This window comes from Gorilla gorilla, chromosome 1, assembly GCF_029281585.2.
Source record: "Gorilla gorilla gorilla isolate KB3781 chromosome 1, NHGRI_mGorGor1-v2.1_pri, whole genome shotgun sequence".
NCBI lineage: Eukaryota > Metazoa > Chordata > Mammalia > Primates > Hominidae > Gorilla > Gorilla gorilla.
The window spans coordinates 44,485,156-44,511,140 of NC_073224.2; the positions used below are offsets into that span (position 1 = coordinate 44,485,156).

General features: G+C 38.2%; 2 protein-coding genes across 3 annotated transcripts in view; one reads left to right on the forward strand and one right to left on the reverse strand.

Moving 5' to 3' along the window:
• PPP2R5A (protein phosphatase 2 regulatory subunit B'alpha) overlaps window positions 1-25,985 on the reverse strand; it is a 73,158-nt gene that overhangs the window by 27,410 nt on the left and 19,763 nt on the right. For both annotated transcript variants that reach the window (XM_019030351.4, XM_019030354.4), the window contains exons 2-3: window positions 5,611-5,807; window positions 1,351-1,452 (exon numbers count right to left, since the gene is read on the reverse strand). In XM_019030351.4, the coding sequence (XP_018885896.1) occupies window positions 1,351-1,452; window positions 5,611-5,807 (299 nt within the window). The remainder of the gene's footprint in view (window positions 1-1,350; window positions 1,453-5,610; window positions 5,808-25,985) is intronic.
• LOC101123774 (large ribosomal subunit protein uL23-like) lies at window positions 23,080-23,552 on the forward strand. Its single transcript, XM_055370965.2, has one exon. It carries the CDS (start codon window positions 23,080-23,082, stop codon window positions 23,548-23,550), a length of 471 nt encoding a protein of 156 aa, XP_055226940.2. The 3' UTR covers window positions 23,551-23,552.

A 25,985-nucleotide genomic window follows, 5' to 3' on the forward strand; every position in this document is an offset into this window, starting at 1 on the left:
TTATGAAAAATATTAGTTTACATAATGAATTCTAATTGTAACTCAATAAACAACAGGTAGAATAAAGTCAAGAAGATCCACACCTAGATACATCATAATCAAATTGACAAAACTTAAAGACAAAGAGATAACGTTTATAGCAGCAAAAGAAAAACGACTTTTCACATACATGATGAGATCCTCAATAAGATTAATGGCTAACTTGTCATCAGAAAACCATGGACGTAAGAAGACAAATGGGATGACATGTTCAAAGTGTTGAAAGAAAAAGACTGTTAGCCAAGAGTTGTACATCCAGCAAAACTCTCCTTCAAAAATGAACAGGAAATTAAGACATTCCTAGATAAACACTGAAAGAATTTGTCATTAATTGCACACCTGTAATCCCAGCACTTTGGGAACCAAGTGGGTGTGCTGCTTGAGCTCAGGTGTTCGAAACCAGCCTGGGCAACATGGCAAAACCCCATCTCTACTAAAAATACAAAAATTAGCAGGTGTAGTGTCACACATCTGTAGTTGCAGCTACTTAGGAGGCTGAGGTGGGAGGATGGCTTGAGCCCAGGAGGCAGAAGTTGCAGTGAGCTGAGATCATGCCACTCCACTCCACTCCAGCCTGGGTGACAGAACCAGACCCCATCTCAAAAAAAAAAGGAAAGAAAAGAAAAACATAATGTATAAAAATTTATGGGTTCAAGCAAAAACTTATACATAGAACTGTTCATAACAGCTCTATTCACAATAGCCAAATGATGGAAATAATTTAAATGTCCATCAACTGGTAAGTCGATAAACAAATGTGGTATATCCATACAATGGAATAATTCATCCAAAAAAAGGAATGAAGTATTGATACAGACTACATTTATGAACCTTGAAAACATTATGCTAACTGAAAGAACCCAGAAACAAAAGCCCACATATTACATAATTTCACTTATATGAAGTATCCAAAATAGGCAAATCCAGAGACAGAAAGCAGATTGGTAGTTGTCAGGGGCTGTAAAGAGAGCAGAATGGGGCATGAGTGCTAAATGCCAATGGGGTTTCCATTTGGGGTGATAGAAAAGTTATAGAATTAAAGAGTGGTGATGGGTTGTACAACATGGCGAATGTACTTTGTGCCACTGAATTGTATACTTCAAAATGGTTTAAATGGTAAATATATGTTAAGAGTATTTTATTACAATGAAAAAACATTGAAAAACAGTACTTGCATGAAAGAAAATAATGTTAATAAAACCATAAAAGTCAAATATTTTACACAGACACTCAGAATCTAAATGAGAAAACCATGATTTCTGCAGAATAGCATAAATATAAAAACTGCCAATACGTAATTATGTTTCATACCTGTATGTGAGGCCAAGAGGCCTCAAGCGTGGGTTCATCCTCTTCTGGATCAAAATCTGGATTATCACTTGGAGGAAGTGTACGGAAGATGTTAGCACTGATCTGTAAAGAAAAAATAATTTTACGTTCGTTGTTGTATGTGTAATTGAATTGGACAATTCAAAACGAAGTATTTCAAAGATCACTTTAAGAAAAAAGTTATAGCTGTAAGCTTAGTTCAAAATCTGTAAACCTCTTCAAGATACAAAGAAAGCAGGTGTTTGTTTCTCTTTTCTCTATCCAATAACTCTGACTTCCTCAGACCTAAGATCCTGAAGATTACAGATAACCTCTGGATTCATCTTCTTTAAATTATAAATTGTTCTTTCCGAATTTTGCTTAAAAAGAAAGAGGGGGCCAGGCGAAGTGGCTCACACCTGTAATCCCAGCACTTTGGGAGGCCGACGGGGGCAGACTGTCTGAGGTCAGGAGTTCAAGACCAGCCTGGGCAACATGGTGAAACCCCCCATCTCTACAAAAACACAAAAATTAGCTAGGCATGGTGGCGCACACTTGTGGTCCTAACTACTGGGGAGGCTGAGGCAGGAGAATCACTTGAGCCCAGGAGACGGAGGTTGCAGTGAGCCGAGATCATACCACTGCACTCCAGCCTGGGTGACAGAGCCAGACCCTGTCTCCAAAAATAAAAATAAAAATAAAAAAATAAAAAAGAAGGGAAAGGGAGAATATAGAGAAAGGGAGTACAGGGAATTCCAGGGAAAATGTTACTAATTCTACTTATCTTTAATTTGATTCATTTCATCTTTCTATAATTCCTCCCATATTCCAACATGGCCATATTCTATACTTGCCTTATAACTCAGAGTTTGGTAAAATCTCTCCATTCTTATACATACATACCACACTAAGGGAGAGGTGAGCGAGGGTAGAATGCCTTCACTGTTAATATAAATGTGTTTATAATACCTTTTGATGATTTAATTTACTGTATTTCATCTACTTTGAGACTTTTAAAAAACATATTAACCACCTTGAAATCAGGATGTGCTTCATTTTAGATCCAGTGAAATAGAGTATTTATAATTTCATGCTTTGCATTATCTTAGTATTAGTACTAAGGTAAATATATATCCTTTTTCTCTAGCAAAGGATAGACTGTGGTCCTAATCTACAATTTTTTTAAGAATAATGAACAGACTGACAGACTAAGTAGTTTAATAAACATTTAAGGCCCAACTACTAAGGGGTTGATCATTTTGAGACAAACTATTCCAGAGGTAGAGGACAAGACAAGGAATTGCAAGCAAATTCCCAACTATTCTTATGAAGTGGCATCTTTGGTACACAAATTAACTGCTAATAGTCAATTACTGTAACCGTAAGACTTAATAAGTAATAACCTAAAATTTGATCAGCCAGAACTCAAAGTCAGTACTTGAGGGCAAAGCCAATAAACAGTTTGATGGACATCAATTTCACAAAGAATAGCAGCAAGCCATCGATACAATTTGAAAAGAAATCTATTTCACAAGAGCGTAGAATTTGTCCTTGAGTTCATACTTATTATTGTCAGTAGTAAAAGAAAAAGTTAACCTTGTAGCCACTAATAAAATTAACTGTATATAACAAATATTCAGAAGAGCTTCAAGAGTCTAAATTGGTAAGATGACTCAAGTATTACTTAGATATTAAGTACTCATAAATTTTTTAAAAACCAACAATATATACCTACTATGTGCCCACAGAAATCAAAATAAAATATTTAAGAAAGCAACAACAAACACACACCTTTTTACTTGGGCAAAGAAATTAAATCCCATAATTTATTAGTATATAGCAAATTTGACCCAAATATTTGAGACTTTCAATATCTGTCAACAATTTTAGAGATTAATTCCCAGGACTTTAAAAATTCCTGAATATAAGCCATTTGAAATCAGTAACAGTAGGAAATACTGCTTTTTCTCCCTGAACTTTTTAAATGATAAAAAAACTTGAAGAAGTCCATCAATATTTAATATTTATGTTCTCAAACTATCACTTCCTTTTATTGTCTGTAGGAGTTTAAGCCAATTTCATTTTGATTAATGTTCTCTCTATAGCTAATCTTTAAATTTTTTTGAGGCTGGACATGGTGGCCCATGCATGTAAACCTAGCATTTTGGGAGGTCGAGACAGGAGGACTGCTTGAGGTCAGGAGTTTGAGACCAGCCTGGGCAATAAGCAAGGCTCCACCTCTAAAAAAAAAAAAAAAATGAAAAAATTAATCGGGCATGGTGGTGCATGCTTGTAGTTCTACCTACTCAGGAGGCTTAGGCAGGAGGACAGCTTGTGCCCAGGAGGTCAAGGCTGCAGTGAGCTATGATTACGCCACTGCACTCCAGCCTGGGAAAAGAGACACTCTCTTTTTTTTTTTTTCTGAGACAGGGTCTCATTCTGTCGCCCAGCCTGGAGTGCAGTGGCACAATCTTGGCCCACTGCAACCTCTGCCTCCCAGGTTCAAGCAATTCTCTGGCCTCAGCCTCCCAAATAGTTGGGATTACAGGCACCCACCACCACACCTGGCTAATTTTTGTATTTTTAGCAGAGATGGGGTTTCACCATGTTGGCCAGGCTGTTCTCAAACTCCTGACCTCAGGTGATCAACCCGCCTTGGCCTCCCAAAGTGCTGGGGTTACAGGTATGAGCCACTGTGCCCAGCCAACTCTGTCTCCAAAAAAAAAAAAATTTTTTTAAAGGCTTTTATTCTCTCTAAAGAAAAAAATAAAAAACCCAACAATCAAAAATTTCCTAATTCCTTTTGAGAGGTCTTCTACTACAGATTGATAAAAGGAAACCCAACTACTATAGTAGGGCCAAACTTATATTTCCTACTACACATTTGGTTCTTTCCCAAGAACATATATTAGGCAAGGGGAAAGAAATGAAGGCAACTGTAGGTTATATTTATATTTGCTTTTAGCTTCAATACTCTAAGTTTAAATTATGTACTCAGCGACTCTCTAATTAGTCCAACTTGATTTTTTTACTTTCTTTTTTTGAGACAAGGTGTTTCTCTGTCAACCTAGGCTGGAATGCAGTGGTGATCATGGCTCACTTCAGTCTTGAACTCCTGGGCTCAAGCGATCCTCTCACCTCAGCCTCCTGAGTAGCTGGGCCTTTACTAAAGGCTCATGCCACCATGCCTAGCTAATATTTTTATTTTTATTTTTAGCACTTTTTGTAGAGATGGGTCCTTGCTATGCTGGCCAGGCTGGCCTTGAACTCTTGGCCTCAAGTGATTCTCCCACCTCAGCCTCCCAAAGTGCTGGGGTTTACAAGCATAAGTGAGCCACTGCACTGGCCTGAATTTTTATATTTTGTTAGTATACAATAAAATAAAATTTAAAAAAATCACAAATACTCAACAAAATCATACTGTTTGATAGAAAATAAGGTTGAATTATTAATAAACAGCAAGCATCCTAAACAACCTTACTTCAATAAAGTTGGCTGCAGTTTTTTTTCACATCAGATATTATAACTTCTTAAAGATCCTCACTTTCAATTAAAGTGTTATACCTGACTCCCTTACCCACTGCTTAAATGTGGAGATCCCTAGTCTTTCACTGGTCTTCCCTTTCCCCTTTACAAGTTCTTAGTAATGGCCGGGCGCGGTGGCTCACGCCTATAATCCCAGCATTTTCAGAGGCTGTGGCAGGTGGATCACCATGTCAGGAGTTCAAGACCAGCCTGGCCAAGATGGTGAAACCCCATCTCTACTGAAAATACAAAAATTGGCTGGGCGTGGTGGTGGGCACTTGTAATCCCAGCTACTCAGGAGGCTGAGGCAGAGAACTGCTTGAACCTGGGAGGCAGAGGTTGCAGTGAGCCAAGATCGCACCACTGCACTCCAGCCTGGGCTACACAGCAAGACTCCGTCTCAAAAATAAATAAATAAAAATAAAAGTTCTCAGTAACTATTCACCTCCATGACATTAACTACCTATCAATCTGTATAATCCCAGGCCTAAACCCTTCTCTTAAGCTCTAGATCTGCACTATCCAATATGGAAGCCACCAGCCACTATGACTCTCAATTCCCAAACTTGTATATGCAATGATGGTATCATTGGAATGGATGGGGTATGAACTATTTTCTAAAATTTGGGGGATGTATTAATTACTGTACATTTATTTAAAATCAGTCTCATTAATTCATTATTATACCTCAGATCTTAAATTTACATAAATCTGAGGAACATAATTCTAGAGGCTTACCATTTTTACTATATCAGAATACGCTGATTCAACAATTACACCACGATTAGTTGAAACATACTCAACCAGTTCATTCAGTGTTGCTCTTTTAATTTCTTTGCTCTTCAAGTCTGAAACAGAGTCCATGAAATCAAACAGTATACAACACTGCTGCAACTTCTGACAGAAAAGCTCTTGTTGTTCATTTGAAGTGGCATCTATAAATAAAAATAAAGAAAAACTTAGAAATAACCTACTCAGAAGTTACTTTTATATATTTATTAATTTTGTAGAAGCTATTCACATATGTAAAACTTCTTCCAAAAATCTAGTGAGAAATGTGCCCATCTAACCCCATCATTCAGGGATTTATACTGGACTCTTCTCTCTCCCTCATTACTCACAATCAATCATTAAAAAAATTTTTTTAAAGAAATATGGTCTTGCTACATTGCCCAAGATAGACTCAAACTCCTAGGCTCATGTGATCCTCCTGCCTCAGCCTCCAGAGTAGTGGAGATTATGTGCCACCATGCCCAGCTAATCATTAAATGTTACTGATTCGGCGTCTTTAACATATTTGAAATCTATTCTTGTCATTCCCACTGCCATTTCAGACTCTCACCATGCCTCATCTGGACTACAGCAATGATATTCCAATTGCTCCTCTTATCTGGTCCCATAACCATTACCACTCCTGACTTACCCTCCAAACAACCTCAAAATCTTGCCAAAATGAGAATCGGTGTGTTCAAGTTCCATGTTTTTCAATGATACTCCAATAATTAAATAATAAAGTTCAAACTCCTCTGGGCTGTATAAAAAGTACAGCTGTCTACTGTCAAGAGTCATCTCTCAACCCTTTCCAACATGCCTCTTCATTTTGGTTAAACCATACTCTCTGCAGTTCCCTGAAGATTACACAATGTTTCCTCTGTCTGGAATGCCCTTCTTCCCACATTCCCACCCTGGGAACACTACCTACTTATAAAGTTTCAGCATAAGTCCCTTCTTTTTTTTTTAATTTTTATTTTTTTGAGACAAAGTCTTGCTCTGTCGCCTGGGCTGGAGTACAGTTTTCAGAAGCTTTCCTTATGGTACTGAAGCTAAATTGGTTGGTTTATCCACTTTTACCCAAATGTGTTTTAGGTGCATATCTCTGTTATAGTATTTACTGTGCTTTACAGCAATTATATTTTACATATTCAGCACCCCTCAACTAAAAGCAGGAACCAATGGCTAGGCACAGTGGCTCACACCTGTAATCCCAGCATTTTGGGAGGCCAAGGCGGGCAGATCACTTGAGGTCAGGAGTTCGAGACCAGCCTTGCCAACATGGCAAAACCCCGTCTCTACTAAAAATACAAAAATTATCCGGGCATGGTGGCGCATGCCTGTAATCCCAGCTACTCCAGAGGCTGAGGTAAGAGAATCGCTTGAACCCAGGAGGCTGGGGTTGCAGCGAGCCGAAATCGCACCACTGCATTCCAGCCTGGGCAACAGAGACAACATCTCAATCAATCAATGCAGAAACCAAGTTTTACTTATCTAATTATCTCTGTCTTTCTATCTCTCTACTTCTCTTTCTCTTTCTAGTATCTAATACAATGCCTGGCATATAATAGGCCCTCAAAAAATGGGCCGGTGTGGTGGCTCATGCCTGTAATCCCAGCACTTTGGAAGGCCAAGGCAGGCGGATGACTTGAGGTCAGGAGTTCAAGACCAGCCTAGCCAAATGGTGAAACCCCATCTCTACTAAAAATACAAAAATTAGCCAAACGTGGTGGCGGGCGCCTGTAATCCCAGCTACTGGGAAGGCTGAGGAAGGAGAATCACTGGAACGCGGGAGGTGGGGGTTGCAGTGAGCCAAGATAGCGCCACTGCACTCCAGCCTGGGCCACAGAGTGAGACTCAAGTCTCGATTTAAAAAGTTTATTGTTTTATATTCTACTTATTACAAAAATATGGACACACTGTATTGATTTGATTCTAACAAATGTTAAATCCTTTTGTTTCTAACCTTCAAAACCATAAAACTTCACTTCTGAACTTTCATTCTATAAACAAGGAATTCAATTAGTTCAATCACTTAAGTTTACTGAACTTCTGAGAGTAAATTTTAAAAATCATATTCAACTCTGATATTTATCTCATAATATACAAAACTATGCCTCCATTCAAAACCAGTACATACTTTATATAAAGATACAGGCAGAAATCTTCATAAAGGTGATAACCTAATCAAGAATGCCTATGCTTTGTAATTACTCCAGGGCAGGAAGCTAGTAAAATTACCTTTCAATTATATTCAAGTTGCTGTCTTTAAAAAAGCTGATTTAGATAAGGTACTGCTGAACCGTAGTAGGTCAGGTATTCTAAGCATGCTCACACAAAGTCACAAGACATAAGGCGCATTCTTTTCATTGATCAATTATTATTAAATAATTTTACAATAAAACAAATGTGGATATATTATAAAGAACAGCAAAAGTCACATGATTTTTGAAGTAAAAATATGAAGACTTGAATTTGCTGCAGTTCATCTGTGGCTATGCCAGTAAAATAAGATAGCTCCACACTTACAAAGAACTTGTATTAACATTTCCTGTTCCAGAATCAATAATGACTCTCTGCTTTATGAAGGTTAAAGTCTATAATCCTAAGATTGGCATTCAGAATCCATGTAATATTGACATATATGACATTTTTTACTACCAATTTGGTAAAGTTTTTGATTCAGGGTCACTTTTTTTTTGAGACGGAGTCTCACTCTGTTGCCCAGGCTAGAGTGTGGTGGCGTGATCTTGGCTCACTGCAACCCCTGCCTCCCAGGTTCATGCAATTTTCCTGCCTCAGCCTCCCAAGTAGCTGGGATTACAGGCCTGCACCACCACGCCCAGCTAATTTTTGTATTTTTTTTAATAGAGATGAAGTTTCACCATGTTGGCCAGCCTGGCCTCAAACTCCTGACCTCAAATGATCCGCCTGCCTCGGCCTCCCAAAGTGCTGGGATTACAGGTGTGAGCCACCTCACCCTGATTCAAGATCACCTTTTATGGAACTGTTCTTAAGTGGGAGTATTTTTATGTATCCTTAAAAAAAAAAAACAAACATTGAATTTGCAGCTATTTTTAATACTAAGTAATATGCTAAACAGTTATCTTTATCCCAGAATTAAAATTCATTCTATTGGGGGTGAAAATGAACCACTAGCCAACATACATGCTACACATAACCAGCAGTCTTATGTTTACTACCTTTTTTTAATCCCAAAATGGCCATTAGTCATTCTAAGCAGAATCTGCTTCTTCTCTGTAAAATCAGTTGTATCTTGAATGGCCCTTTTCTTAAATCTTCTGGGGCTTTTTACCCTTAAAGTTAAAATGGTTATGTGCATTTAATTTTCATTAATAAATGATGTCTGCTAATAATTTATTTCAACTAACAAAAAGATGTCTGCTTGATATTGGTACTTAGTTTGAAAATTAGAAGATGGACACCTCTGCTTATGTATGTACTACACACTAAACGAGATACATGTTGACTATGTGGGCTATAAGAATCCTTCTCAATCCATAGTGTACAGGAAATCCCCATAGTTCTCTCAGTTATTCAGTAGTATCTTTATACAGTTATCTATTTTCAAAGATATCTATATCCTTAATATATGGCTTTATTTTATAATATATATCTTTATAATTAATATAAATTCCATAATGATGACTTGGTGAAACAGTTGCCATATCTTGAGAGGCTGCGTTCTAAAAGAGTTTTAAGATATATTTTAGCCCTTTTTCCCTAACGCTAATAGTAATACAAACTCACACAAGATCCCACTTCAATTATGTGATCATCTTATACCGCCAGTCCTATTCTCTCCTTCCTCCCACTACCACCTCCTCAATGTGAATGAAACCAGCCCTCTTATTCTCTGAAGGCCGTGTCTTTGTTCAAAGTCTTTTCCCTACCTGAAATACTTCACTAGATTTCCTCCCCTATCTTTCCATATCCTACTTGCCCTTTAAGAACAAACTTAATCTCACATTCTCCACAAAATTTCCCTTAGGTAGGTCAGGATACAATGATCTCTCCCATCTCTCATGATCTATAGTGTTCACAACTTCAATTACGTATTTGAGTACCCATTATCTTTAGGCCTATATTCAACAGATGTTTCTTTCATCAACCACCAAAAGATTTCAGGCTCCTCAAGGGGAAGGATTATTCACTAAGCAGGGTTTCCTTTTTATTTCTTTTTTATCTAGGGTAGGGTATATAAGGAGTTAATAAATACTTATTTGATGCTTGAAAAAACTCTGAATTTGAAGAATAAGATACTGCACTGAAATACAGTCTACTGAACAAGGAGTAGTTCAAAATTGGTGCTGGATATCAACAGTGACATAAATAATGAATTATTACAACATGGCTATGTTTAAGAATTAATCATGCCAGCTGTGGTGGCTCACGCTTGTAATCCCAGCACTTTGGGAGGCCGAGGTGGGTGGATCACAAGGTAAGAAGATCAAGACCATCCTGGCTAACATGGTGAAACCCTGTCCCTACTAAAAATAACAAAAAATTAGCCGGACATGGTGACAGGCACCTGTAGTCCCAGCTACTCAGGAGGCTGAGGCAGAAGAATGGCATGAACCCGGGAGGCAGAGCTTGCAGTGAGCCCAGATTGTGCCACTACACTCCAGCCTGGGGGACAGAGCAAGAAGACTCTGTCTCAAAAAAAAAAAAAAAAAAGAATTAATCATAATGACCATTTTTATCAACAATCTACCTTGATGGTAGAATTAAATGGATTGAGATAACAATCATGAAGATGAGTGCACATATTTCAAGGTGAAATACAAATGGAAAGTATGTTTTTCTAACACTACAGGCTAAGTAGCCTGTGGCCAGCACAAAAGAAGACACAAAATGACTTTCAGGATTGGAAAATACAGTCATGCGCCACATAACAAAGTTTTGTCAACAACAGACTGCATATGTGATGGTGGTCCCATATAAACCTATTTTTACTGTACCTTTTCTTGTTTAGATACACATACACTTCCTTTTGCAAATTGCCTAGAGTATTCAGAACAGTAACATGCTGTACAGGTTTGTACACAGCCTAGATGTGTAGTAAACTATACCATTTAAGTTTGTGGAAGTATACTCTATGATGTTCGCACAATGACAAATTTGTCTAATGATGAATTTCTCAGTACATAGCCCCATCGTTAAGCATAATTGTAGTAGGTTTAAGAACATGTTACACATTTTTTTTTTTGAGATGGAGTCTTGTTCTGTCGCCCAGGCTGGAGTGCAGTGGTACAATCTCTGCTCACTGCAACCTCCGCCTCCCAGGTTCAAGAGATTCTCCTGCCTCAGCCTCCCAAGTAGCTGGGATTACAGGTGCTCACCACCACACCCAGCTAATTTTTGTATTTTTAGTAGAGACGGGGTTTCACCATGTTGGTCAGGCTGGTCTCGATCTCCTGACCTCGTGATCCACCCACCTCGGCCTCCCAAAGTGCTGGGATTACAGGCGTGAGCCACCATGCCCAGCCCCATGTTACACATTTTTTAAAAAAGACTTTCTCTGGGCACCTAACTCCTGGGTCTCCTCTAGAAAGAAATTAATGTTTTTCATAGCTTATCCATTTCTTAGCCTAAAGATGCATTTAAATTTGTTTTTGTTTTTTCTCCCCCAGAACTATATCCCAGCATTACATAATGCTTGGGTGGGATAGGTCACATCTGAATTTTCCCAAACATTAGAAGTATTTAGAAGCAGTTAATGTTACAACTCCATTGGCTCTGGGTTAAAACAGAAGTTTCCAATTCTTGATTATTTTTAGGTATTATGATATAGAAAGATCTTTTCCTAATAAACCCTTCTCATTAAGTATATAAGGTCTATTGAGCAGTCTTGCTGTGCTACGTATCAAAATACAGTACCACTGCTAACGTTAGTACTTCATTCCAAAGACAATTCTAAGTGTTTTATATGCACTAATTTCACACAATCCTTTGAAGCGAATTCTGAGAGATGATTTCCTGTCTTCAAAAGATTAGAAGCAAGTTGAGAAGGCAAGATACGGAACACAGAAAGTAATGCTATCAGACAAAATGGAAAAGGTACAACCACAGTATATATTTACCACATATATACTGACTATTCTCCACACAATCTGGAATCAAAAATAATTCAAGAGTGCTTACAAGATTAAATATAAACAGAAAAATTAAAAATGAAATAAGAGGGCTGGGCGCAGTGGCTCACGCCTGTAATCCCAGCACTTTGGGAGGCTGAGGCGGGCAGATCACGAGGTCAGGAGATCAAGACCATCCTGGCTAACACGGTGAAACACCGTCTCTATTAAAAACACAAAAAAATTAGCTGGGCGTGGTGGCAGGCACCTGTAGTCCCAGCTACTCGGGAGGCTGAGGCAGGAGAATGGTGTGAACCCGGGAGGCAGAGCTTGCAGTGAGCCCAGATCCCGCCACTGCACTCCAGCCTGGGCGACAGAGTGAGACTCCATCTCAAAAGAATGAAATAAATAAATAAATATATAAAATGAGAATTAATTAAATGCAAGAAAGCTTTACAAGATATTTCACTGCTATATTTAAGGGCTTTTGTTTTTACTAAGTTTCTTGGCAGCTAAGGTAAAACAGTTGTGAAGAGTAGGCCATACTGTAAACGGTTAAATGAGAGAAGCGAAGCTGCTGTCATGTACTGCTGGCTGGCCTACTTGTAGGTTCAAGACATGCAACATTTTTATATAGGTCAAAAACATTTTCATAGTAGTTATCCTGTAACAAAAGATGGTAATCATGGTTTTCATTATTTAAAAAATTATGAAGTATTTTGCATTTGTAGATGCTTAATATGTCCCAACTCTGGTACATTTGTGAAACAGTAACACTGAATTTTCTCGTAAGAAAAAAGAGCAGAAAATATAAATAGGTTGAAAAAAGATCAGCCTGTCTTCTTGCTATATTTTATAAACATGAGTAACAATCTGTAAGAAAAAGAACACATAGGCTGGGCACGGTGTCTCATGCCTGTAATCCCAGCACTTTGGAAGGCTGAGACGGGCAGATCACCTGAGGTCAGGAGTTTGAGACCAGCCTGGCCAACATGGTGAAACCCCACCTCTACTAAAAATACAAAAAAATTAGCCGGGTGTAGTGGCGCACACCTGTAATCCCAGCTACTCGGGAGACTGAGGCAGGAGAATCGCTTGAACCCGGGAGGCAGAGGGTGCAGTGAGCCAAGATCGCGCCATTGCACTCCAGCCTGGGCAACAAGAGCAAAACTCCGTCTCAAAAAAAAAAAAAAGAAAACAAAACAAAAAGAACACATAATAAATCTGTTAAACGTAAAAAGCACAGACAATATCTGCACTGGCCACTTTATTCTTCAGCTTCTCCGTTTTAAGAATTCTTGCAAATGAAGTCTGTCATAATGATGTTTTAGTCTGGCAATTGGGCTAATGTTGATTATCCGTTTGCCATTCTCACTACGGATGATAACGTCCATTCTGATTCCTACAGTGACAACTTGCTCACCTGGCATTCTCCCTGCAAGAGATGCTGATATTTTCTATCAAAATTTCACTTAAAGGTTTAAAAATGAAAACATCTTTAGAAACAAACAAGTTCACAGGAAAAATTCACAACACCTTATAGCACTGCATCATCAGCAACTAGAGTTGTGGCTGACAAGGTAACTTTTGGATCATGCCCTGAGTACTACAACACAGTAGTTTGCTCAGTCACTCTGAATTTAATTGTTACAAGAGGTACAAGTTTTTGTTGGGGCAATTTTAACCAGGTTTTCTTGAACTGATGACATATATCTGTTTCAAATGGATGCTGATTTCTTCCAAAATGTATAAATAGATGAGTAAATAAGAGATGAGTATTTAAGGTCCTAGTGACCTCTATTTAAATGAAGAGAATGTCCTACACATAAATTTATAAGTATACAGTTGATCTGCATTATCCATGGGGACAAGTTCCTGGACTCCCCCAGATACAAAAATCTGAGGATGCTCAAGTCCCTTATGTAAAATGATCTAGTATTTGCATTAACCTATGCATAGCCTCCTGTGTACTTTAAATCATGTCTATATTACTTATACCTAATACAATGTAAATGCTATGTAAACAGTTGTTATATTATTTAAGGAATAATGACCTGAAAAAAAAGTCTGTACATAGTCTGTATAGATTCTTCCTCCCTTCCCTGGAGTATTTTTGATCCAAGATTGGTTGAATCCACAGATGTGGAACCCACAGATATGGAGGGCCAACTGTATTTTGATCTTCCCAAGTATTAACCAAGGAGCAATTCAGACTACTATCTACTATCATGGTATACCATATTTAACAATTTCAAATGCCTTAAGTCTTTTTGTTGCCTCAAGGAAATTTGACTATGCACTTAATATATGTAATAACCTGCAGTATCAATTTGTAGTCATCTCGCATCAGAGCTAAGGATTTATTAAAAGCATTCTTCCAAAAATAAAAAATAAAAAAATTTAAAAACAGCATTCTTCTAGAAAATATCACTAAATCCACAATATAAAAAGCTCTGCATGAATATTATGAAAGGTACAACAAACTGCACAATCTAGGAATTACCTTAAAAAAAACAGATATGCCTTGCTTTGCTAAATACATAATTAATTTAAATTTGGCTAAAAGATGTGTTTTTAAAGCACATTTTAAACGGTACTTCAATTTATTATGACTGCCACTTGATCTCACTAAAGATAATTCTCACTGTAAAAATCCCTGCATGGCCTCAAGCCAAGGGCCAAGGGTGACTCAAGATAACTCTAGGGAAAGGCAGAATTTCATCTTTGGAGGATTATTAACATACCTTTTAAAACTCACAAAAGCCCAGCTAGGTTTTTCCTAAATTCTTACGTGTTTTTCAATACTCAACTTGAAAATATATCTGGCTCACACTTTTTTTTTTAATTTTTTTTTTGAGATTGAGTCTCAGCTCACTGCAACCTCTGCCTCCCAGGTTCAAGCGATTCTCCTGCCTCAGCCTCCCAAGTAGCTGGGACTACAGGCGCCCACCACCACACTCAGCTAATTTTTGTATTTTTAGTAGAGACGAGGTTTCACCATCTTGGCCAGACTGGTCTCGAACTCCTGACCTTGTGATCCGCCCGCCTCGGCCTCCTAAAATGCTGGGATTACAGGCGTAAGCCACTGAACCTGGCCCTGGCTCACACTTTTAAGAAATACTGCTCTAGTATACTGTTTTTCAAAGTGTAGGTTGCACGCCATTGGTGGGCAGTAGGATCAAGTTAGTGGGTCACAATCAAGAGTTTAAAAAAAAAAATCAGAGTGTATTGCACGTAAGGATATGATGTCATGGAAGTATGTAAGTTGTGAAGTAAAATGTGTTTCTCACTATAGTTTGCAGTGAAAAAGAGTTTGAAAACCACTGCTTTACAGTATGTGAAGTACTTCAGGATCCCACACTACACAGCATGCCCAAGATCATAAAGCAAATTTGTACTGAAGCTGGGATTTAAACCACCTAGAACGTAAGGTGAACAAGTATGAGAATACTGTTTTTGAAATATCAAATGTTCCTTTAAAAGCTGTATTCTAAATCGTTACCCATTAGAGATTCACAGTACCTATCAGTTAAAAATGGCAATTTTGTTTATTTTCTCCCCTTCCCTCTAAAATGAGAGTAGACCCCCCACCAAAAAAAAGAGATAAAAACCCACAATAACAGAGAACAGAAGAATAGGCCCTTAGGCAAGAGACTTCAACAAATTTCAGCGAAAACTCAAAGTAGGTGGAGAAGTGGTAACTGGCAAAACTAAGAGGAAGTCACGTCCTAGAATAAAAAGGGGGAATACAGACAAGGGTCCTACAGAACTTCAGATTAGTTCAAGATTAAGAAATATCTAGTGAAACAGCGGAAAGGATTAAGACATGAACTGAAATGGGGGATTAAATAAAAGTCTGGACTTGCTGAAGAGTCTACCATCCCACTCCAAAAGACAGTCAAGCATTCATGCTTCAGACAAAAGAAAATTAGAAGGTTCTTCCCTAAAGAAACTGAACAGTGCCAGAGGAGGTTCCTACATTCCAGCATGTAACTAGATCCCTAACCAATTACTCTAAACAAAACCAGATAATCAATAAGCCCCAACCAACTCTTACAGTAATTTTTTGTTTATCCATACATATTAATGGAAAATAAAGGATCGCCAGAGACCGCAACATGACATAAAACCAAATACAGAGAAATACATGATCCCAAAGGGATAATTTAGCACATTACTGAAAATTCAGATGCCCAGGAGAAAGAATAAAAGCTTTCAGATTAAAAAAAAAAAGTCACCCACAAAGGAATCAGAGGTTAAATATCCATGGAATTTCTTATCAGCAGAAGTCATGCCAGAAGATAATGGGGCTATCCTATTAGAATTCTAATGCCAGTCTAGAACTCTGTAACTAGTCAACTATCAATTAAGTACAGAGGTTCAGGAAGGGCATTTTTAGACATGTTCTGGATTAGGCTTTGGCTTAAGGAAATGTTATGGCTGTTTGATCTTCTATTCAGACCACTCAAACTTTCTCCAAATCAACAATAAGGCTGTTTTGCTTTCCTATCATTCATGCGGTTACTGGAGTAGCACTTTTAATGTCCTTCAAGAGCTTTTCCTTTGCATTCACAACTTGGCTGTTTGGTACAAGAGGCCTAGCTTTTGGCCAATCACAGCTTTCAACATGCCTTCCTCACTAAGCTTAATCATTTCTAGCTTCTGATTTAAAGTGAGGTGTGAGAGACTCTTCCTTTCACTTCAACACTTAGCAGCCATTGCAGAGGTATTTAATTGGCCTAATCTCAATTTTGTTCTGTCTCAGGGAATAGGGAGGCCCAAGGAGAGGAAGAAAGACCAGGAAATGGCCAGTTGGTGGAGCCATCAGAAGACAAACAACACCTACTGATTAAGTGTGACATCTTATATGGCTATGGTTCATGATGCCCCAAAACAATTACAATAGTAACATTAAAGATCACTAATTGGAGGCGATCATAACAGATATTATATTGCGAGAATCTCCAAAATGTGACACAGACACAAAGCGAGCACATGCTATTGGAAAAATGGGACCAACAGACTTGCTCAATGCAGGTTTGCCAAAAACCTTCCATTTGTTTTAAAAAAATAAAACACACGATATCTGGGAAATGCAATAAAGTGAAGCACAATACAATGAGATGTACTTGTATGTATACTTCATATTTACATAAAATTAAAATATCAGAGAAAAAATAAAATCTACATAGTTGAGTATATAGCCTGGCTTATATCAATGACTCATTCAATATTAGCAAACTTTGTGAGAATTTTTCGAAGTAAATTAGAATCTTTAGGAAAATGTTGCAAAGAAGTTTTACATTATGTTCTTTAATGTCGATTTATGAAACCTACTTAGGAAGACTGTACAACTAAATTAAGAGGTCTTTAAGACAAGTTTGGGTGTTATAACTCTGTGTAATATATATCTGACTACAGAAATGTCATGGAAAATGAAACCTCATTCTCAACCACACAGGGATGTTAGTACACCCTCAATAGACAGTAAGTCCAGTTTCCCAAGAAGCATAGTGTTCATGATGAATTTTCAATGTCTGAGTCTATTCCTCTGCCTTACAAACTCAGGTATGTTTTTAAAAATCATACATAATACAAATGCAAATTCTCCAAGCTCATAAGACAGTAATAAATACTAATTTATTAATTCAGGATGAGAAACTATTCCCCATATACTATATTAGAATATTCTGATTATGTGTTCCCATAGGAAAAGTTATAAAACAAGCCAAATCATAACATAAGCATAATGATGCCTGGGGTATTCATTTTCTATTCTTAGTAACAAATTATCCCAAAATTCTGTGGCTTAAAACAATTATTAGGCTGGGCGTGGTGGCTTACGCCTGTAATCCCAACACTTTGGGAGGCTGAGGCAGGAGAACTGCTTGAGCCCAGGAGTTGAAGACCAACTTGGGCAACACAGCAAGAACTTGTCTCTACGAAAAATTTAAAATTTAGCTACACTTGGCTGGGCACAGTGGCTCATGCCTGTAATCCCAGCACTTTGGGAGGCTGAGGTGGGCGGATCACTTCAAGTCAGGAGTTGAGACCAACCTGGCCAATATGGTGAAACCCCATCTCTACTAAAATACAAAAAAAAAAAAAAATTAGCCAGGCATGGTGGCACGTGCCTGTAGTCCCAGCTACTCAGGAGACTGAGGCAGGATAATCGCTTGAACCCAGGAAGTGGAGTTTGCAGTGAGCTGAGACTGAGCCACTGCACTTCACCCTGGGCATTACGGCGAGACACCATCTCAAAAAAAAAAAAAATAGGCTTGGTAGCACACACCTGCAGTTCCAGCTACTTGGAGGCTGAAGTGGGAGGATGGCTTGAGGCCAGAGGGTTGAGGCTGCAATAAGCTGTGATCATGCACTCCAGCCTGGACAACAGTACTGGAGTTTAAGATGGGTTTTTTAAGAACCCATCTTAAAAAAAAAAAAAAAAAAAAAACTACCTTTCTCAATTTCTTTGTGTCAGGGATTCAGAAAGTACAGAACAGGGATAGCTTATCTCTGCTCCATGATGTCTAAGGCCTCAGCTAAAGGACTAGAAAACTAGAGGATGGAATTCTGAGAAGGCTAAATCACTCATATGTCTGGTAGTTGCTGGCTTTTGGCTGACAGACTAGCTGGGGCTAGTACTAGAACCTCCAACATATAGCCTCTCCATGCGGTCTGAGCTCCCTCATAATATGGTAACTGTGTTCCAAGGGCAATGAATCTGAGAAGTCTAACGAAAAACAAGCAAAGCTCTTATGAATATAATTATAAAACATTCTTGAAATGTATGAAAGAGATAAATAAATGGAGATATATTATATTCATGGATGAGAAGAATCAATGTTTTCCCCCAATGAATCTATACAAGGAATACAATTCAGATTAAATTCTCAATAGGGTATTTTGGTGGAACTATTAGAGTTGTTCTTAAAAATGCATCTGGAAAAATAAAGTGCCAAGAATAGCCAAGATGATTTTTAAGATGAAGAAGGGAAGAGTCATCTTACCACATTTAGTAATTAAAACCACATGGTGTTGTGCAGGAATTCACAGACCACTGAGGAAAAAAAAATAAGGCACTTAGAAACATGCCAGTGTACACATACAAAAGGTTAGCATATAATAGGGTTGGTGTTTTTTTTTTTTTAAGTCAGTAGGAAATATTTAAAATTCAATAAATTATTCCAGCTACTCATACGAAAAAAATTAAAATTAGATCCTTCCTTCACACACAAAAATTAGTTCCAAAAGAACTAAAAAATTAAATGTGGACAAGAAATTGGTATACAGAATGTACAAAAGAACACCTACAAATCATTAAGAAAAAAACCCAAAATCTATAGGAAAAAAAGGTCACATGAAACATAAATGACCGGTAAGTATATGAAAAGATATTCAACCACACTGGTAACCAAAAAAATGTAAGTATGTATAAACAGTATACATGAATTTATACATGAAATGTCATACATCACTTTATACCTATTGGGTAAGAATGACAAAAAGTGTGGGCAAGACTTCTTCCAGAAGACTATCCTTTCCACTGTAAACTACTAAAAACTGAACAAAATATATAAAACAATTGTTTTCAGATGCTAGAAAACAGGCAGTACAGGACTGTGATCGCTGTGGGAAGGAAAACAAAGCCCCACAATCGCACCAGCTCCCTATCTGCTAGGGCTCTCCAGAGAGAGAAAGCACAGGAAAAAGAAACCCTAAAAGAACAACAGATTTAATGAGCAAAATAAAGACTAGAGATAGGGCTACTGAGGTGGCTAGGATTTGCATAGAAAAGTACTAAACAGAAGGCAACTATACAGAGAAGGAACTTTCTATTTTCTCTATTTATGTTGAAGTGATAATTTTTATTTTATTCTATTTATGTAACAAATCATTTTTTTAATGTAAAACCAGCCTTGCATTCCTGGCATAAATCCCACATGATCAAAATATCTCATTCTATTTATATATTTCGAATTCAATTTGTTAATATTTTGTATACAACTTTAAAAAAATCTATGTTCATAAGGGATATTGGTCTATAATTTTCTTGTAATTTCCCTGTTGGGGTTTTAAATTAGGAATCAGTCAAAGAGATACATAACTATTCAGATTTTTGTTTCTTCTTGTGTCAGTTTCAGAAAGCTGTTTATTTCAAGGAATTCTCCCATTTCCTCTTAGGTTTTCAGATTTATTGGCATGATTATGTACCTGAAAGCTATGAAGTCCTAAATAAGGCTGATACTAATTATTACTACAAAAAAAGCTAAAATTCTAGTCCAGAGGGAGATCAACTTCTGACAAGACAAGGTGAGAAGTTCCACAGACCTACTCACCAGGGAAACTGATAGAAGTTATGTTTAAAACAGCCATTTTTATAGCCTCTGAAATGGTCCTAAGGGCAAACAGCAAAAAAATATCTATTCAGGAATATCTATGAAAATTCAGTTAGAATACCAAGAGCTAGTGGTACAGTCATGCATCACTTAAAATGACAGAAATACATTCTGAGAATGCATCCTCAGGCAGTTTCATCATTGTGTGAATATCATAGAAGGTATTACACAAACTTAGATGGCACAGCCTACTACACGCCTAGGCTATATGGTAGAGCCTACTGCTCCTAGGCTACAAAACTGTCAGCATGCTACTATACTAAATACTATAGGCAATTGTAAGTGTATCCAAATATAGAAAGGTACAATAAAAAATATGGTATAAAAGATTTAAAAATGGCACATCTGTCTAGGACACTTAACATGAATAGAGCTTACAAGACTGGAAGTTGCTCTGGATGAGTAAGTGGTGAGTGAATGTGAAGCCCTAGGACATTACTGTACTCTACTATAGACTTTATAAACGGTATACTTAGGCTACCCTAAATTTATTTAAAACATTTTCTTTCTCCAATAATAACCTTAGCTTACTGTAACTTTATATAAACTTTAAAATTTTAACTTTTTTACTCTTTTGCAATAACATAGCTTAAAACGCACACTGTACAGCTGTATAAAAATATTTTTTCTATCAGTAGTCTATAAGCTTTTTTCTATTTCTCAGACTTTTTAACTTTTTAAACTTTTTTGTTAAAAACTAAGACACAAACACGGATTGGCTTAGGCCTACCCAGGGTCAGGATCATCTACGTCACTGTCTCATCTCCACATCTTCTAGAATACCTCCTGAAGGGCCTGCCTGAGGCTGCTTTACAGCTAACTTTTTTTTTTTGTAATAAGTAGAAGGAGCACACTCTAAAATAATGATAAAAATAGTATAATAAATACATAAGCCAGTAACATTTATCATCAAGTATTATGTATTGTACATAATTGTATATGCTATATATACTTTTTTTTTCTTTGAGACGGAGTCTTGCTCTGTCGCCCAGGCTGGAGTGCAGTAGCACGATCATGGCTCACTGCAGGCTCCGCCTCCTGGGTTCATGCCATTCTTCTGCCTCAGCCTCCGGGAGCAGCTGGGACTACAGGCGCCTGCCACCACACCCGACTAATTTTTCGTATTTTTAGTAGAGACAGGGTTTCACCGTGTTAGCCAGGATGGTCTCGATCTCCCGACCTCGTGATCCGCCTGCCTCAGCCTCCCAAAGTGCTGGGATAGGCGTGAGCCACCATGCCCAGCAGCTATATATACTTTTATATGATAGTGCAGCTGGTTTTTTTACACTGGCATCACCATAAACATGTGAGTCATGCCTTGTTCTATGAACTAAAGCTACATCACTAGGAGATAGGAATTTTTCAGCTCCATTGTAATATTTTGGGACCACCATCCTATATACCACGTCATGGACCAAAACATCGTTATGCAGCACATGACTGTATTTTAAGCAAGAGAGCTCCTTCCCCCTTGGCTCAGCTATGTAGAAACCCTACTTCAAAGAGATGCAGCGGAGAACACAGGGCTCTTCCTCTACTTCTAGCTCCCAGACATCTTTAGGTAAGGAGCAGGACCTATCAGCATTTCTCATCCTTTCCACAGCAACTTATTGTTGCTGAGGATAAGTTCTAGACAAGTGCAACTGAAAGGCAGGCCTCCTTTCTTCTGCCCAACCTCCACGCATGGGGCAGAGGCTCTACCTTTTGTGCAACACTGCTAAAAAAATAACTGGGGTCTCAATCACCTTTGTTCTGGCCTATAAAATGGTGATTCCACACTGGAAGAGGCAAGCCAAAAAGAAGACCTCAGGCTGCTGCTCCCACTTCCCCAAACTGCTCAGCTTCTAAAGCAGGGTTTCAGAGAGAAGCATACAATTGTCCCCACTCCCAGCTCTGAGCCCCGACTCCAGAGATTTTGGGGCGGGGGGGGGGGGGCGGGGGGGGGCGGGGAGAAGTAGGCCATAAAACAGTTAGCTCTTCATCTTTTCCCAAAACAACTGACTTCTTTACAACAGGACATTAAAAAAAATGTTCAAGCCTAAGGGTACTCCTAAAAACAGTGGAGGTTTTGGTGAAAGATAATGGGGAGATCCGTAAATTCAATGAGGATACAGACTAAACTGTAGGCTAGTTATTTTTCAGGAGAGACAAAAAAAAAAAAAAAAACCAGCAGTGTGGAGCCCTCCTGATGTTAGAACAAATATCACATACTGACCTTGGGAACCATTCCTTCAAAGGAGCTTGGATTTGATTGGATTAGTCTGTAGAACAATGTGTGCCCCAAAGCATTATTGAAAACAATTGAGCAATCAGCTGAAAATCAATGGAACTTAACAGTTGGGAGTATGGTCAGGAAAAGACAAAGAGAACCCTGCCAAAACCACTGTCATCCCAAGGTGCCTGGGCATATCCAAAGCTGCACCTCTCTGCGGAACAAGATCAGAGGCTTTACAAAGTATGGGGAAAAACTACACCCAGTCACTAAACAAACAAGTGACAATAACAAGGTTGGTATCAAGAGTTGCTACAATATATTATTTTAAACAGCCGAGTCCAACCCTTAGGATGTGAGGACTTTTTTGCTTATCTGTGGTGGTGGGTATCACAAAAATTACGCATGAACTTTTTTTTTTCTTTTAGCTCGTCAGCTATCGTTAGTGTTAGTGTATTTTATGTGTGGCCCAAGACAATTCTTCTTCCAATGTGGCCCAGGGAAGCCAAAAGGTTGGATACCTGTTATTTTAAATGTCCAGTTAATAACAAAACGCACAAAGAAACAGGAAAAATATAACCCATGTACCAGAAAAAAAGAAGGTTGTAGAACCTGCCTGTGAGAGTGACCGTATGTTGGATTTAACAGAATATATGACTTTAAAGTAGTCATTATATATGTTCAAAGAACTAAACTATGATTAAAGAAGTAAAGAAGGGCTTTTCACAAGATGGCGCCAAAAGCAAAGAAGGAAGCTCCTGCCCCTTCTAAAGCCGAAGCCAAAGCGACGGCTTTAAAAGCCAAAAAGGCAATGTTGAAAGGTGTCCACAGCCACAAAAAAAAGAAGATCCGCACGTCACCCACCTTCCGGCGGCCCAAGACACTGCGACTCCGGAGGCAGCCCAAATATCCTCAGAAGAGCGCCCCCAGGAGAAACAAACTTGACCACTATGCTATCATCAAGTTTCCGCTGACCACTGAGTCTGCCATGAAGAAGATAGAAGACAACAACACACTTGCATTCATTGTGGATGTTAAAGCCAACAAGCACCAGATTAAACAGGCTGTGAAGAAGCTCTATGACACGGATGTGGCCAAGGTCAACACCCTGATTCGGCCTGACGGAGAGAAGAAGGCATATGTTCGACTGGCTCCTGATTACAATGCTTTGGATGTTGCCAACAAAATTGGGATCATCTAAACTGAGTCTAGCTGGCTAAATATATATATATATATATATATATATATATATATATGTATATGTGTGTGTATATATATATATGTATATATATATATATGTATATGTCTTTTCACCATAAAAAAAGAAGGTATGATGACAATGTCACATCAAATAGAGGATATCATAAAGAGATAGAATTTACAAAAAATAAAAAGGAATAAAATGAAAATCCTGGAGTTGAAAAACATAATAGCAAAATAAACTAAAGGGACCCATGAGGAGATGAGAACTGGCATTAGAAAGAATTGGGGAACTTGAAAATACATCAACAGAAATTATGCAATCTGAAGAACAGAAAGAAAAAAGAATGAAGAAAAATAAACAGAACTTCAGAGACCTGTAGGACACCATTAAGTGTACCAACATACAGCCAGGTGCGGTGGCTCACGCCTGTAATCCCAGCACTTTGGGAGGCCGAGGCGGGAGGATCACCTGAGGTCAGGAGTTTGAGACCAGCCTGGCCAGCATGGCAAAACTCTGTCTCTACTGAAAATACAAAAATTAGCCCAGCATGGTGGCAGGTGCTACTCAAGAGGGTGAGGCAGGAGAATCACTTGAACCTGGGAGGCACAGGTTGCAGTGAGCCAAGATCATGCCACTATACTCCAGCCTGGGCAACAGAGCAAGACTCCATCTCAAAAAAAAAAAAAAAAAAAAAGTATACCAACATAATGTATTGACTAACATTAACCTAACACAAGAAACTCCAAGAAGGATGAACTCAACAAGATCCACAAATAAACATCACAGTAAAAATGATGAAAGTCAAAGACAAGGAGAAAACCTTGAAAGCACCAAGAGAAAAACAACTAGTTACTTTCAAGGGCTAAGATAACAATTGACTCTTAGCAAAAACAACTGAGGCCAGAAAACAGTGGAATAACATATTCAAAGTGCTCAAAGAAAAAAAAAAACTTGTCACCAAAAATCCTATATCCAATAAAACGGTCTTTCAAAAATGAAGGCTTGGCTGCTGAGGCAGGTGGACTCAGGAGTTCAAGATCAGCCTGGGCAACAGTTGAGAACCTGTCTCTACAAAAAAATACAAAAATTAGCCAGGTGTGGTGGCAGATATTCTGAGGCAAGAAGATAACTTCTTGGAGGCTGAGGCAAGAAGATAACTTGAGCTCAGGAGGCAGAGGTTGCAGTGAGCCAAGATCACGCCACTGCACTCCAGCCTGGGCACTAGAGCAAGACCGTATCTCGAGAAGTATTTAAATCTTTAAAAAATGAAGGCAAAATGAAGACGTTCCCAAATAAATAAAAACGGAGAATTTTTTGCTAGCTGTTCTACCTTATAGAAACACTAAAGGATTTCCTTCAGGCTCAAGCATATGACCACCAATGATAGTTTGAAATCTGTATTTAAAAACATAGAGCACCAGTAAAGATAATTATGTAACTATAAAGTACATTATAAGTGCCTATTTTTCTTTCTTCTCTTACCTGATTTTAACAGCCATTACATAAAATAGTATTATATAATGTACCGTTGGACGGTTAATACATAGAAATGTAATGTATTTGCTAATAACAGTACAAAGGAGGAGGTGGGAGGAAAGTTGTGCTGCATTAAAGAAATAACTACTGATGGTAAAGTAATAATTATAACAATATATTCTCGGGGTTGTAACATTAACAGATATTATATAACACTAATATCACAAAAAAGGAGGAAAGGAAATAGAGGCATATAGGAATAATGATTCTACATCTCACTGGAACAAAGCTTGTATAAATTTGAAGCTGATTCTAATAAGTTAAGATGCATATAATAAACCCAAGGGCAGCCACTAAAAAAAAAAAAACTCTCAAAAATATGTAGTGAAAAATAATCATTACACAAGTTTAAATGCTGCATTAGAGAATATTCACTTAATACTAAAGAAAACAGTAAAAGAATACAATAGAGAACCAAAAAAGACATGAGGGACAGAGAAAACGGAAAGTAAAATGGCAGGCATAAATCCAACTATATGAACAACTACATTAAGTGTAAATGGATTAACCGGAGGGGCGTGGTGACTCACGCCTGTAATCCCAGCACTTTGGGAGACCCAGGTGGGTGGATCACAAGGTCAGGAGTTCAAGACCAGCCTGGCCAAGATGGTGAAACCCTGTCTCTACTAAAAACTACAAAAAGAATTAGCCAGGCATGGTGGCAGGTACCTGTAAGCCCAGCTACTCGGGAGGCTGAGGCAGGAGAATTGCTTGAACCCTGGCGGCAGAGGTTGCAGTGAGTGGATATTGCGCCACTACACTCCATCCTGGGCGACCGAGCAAGATTCTGTTTCAATAAATAAATAAATAAATAAATAAATAAATGTAAATGGATTAACCAAGCCCATCAAAAGGTAGAGATTGTCAAACTGAATTTTTAAAAAATGATCTAAGTC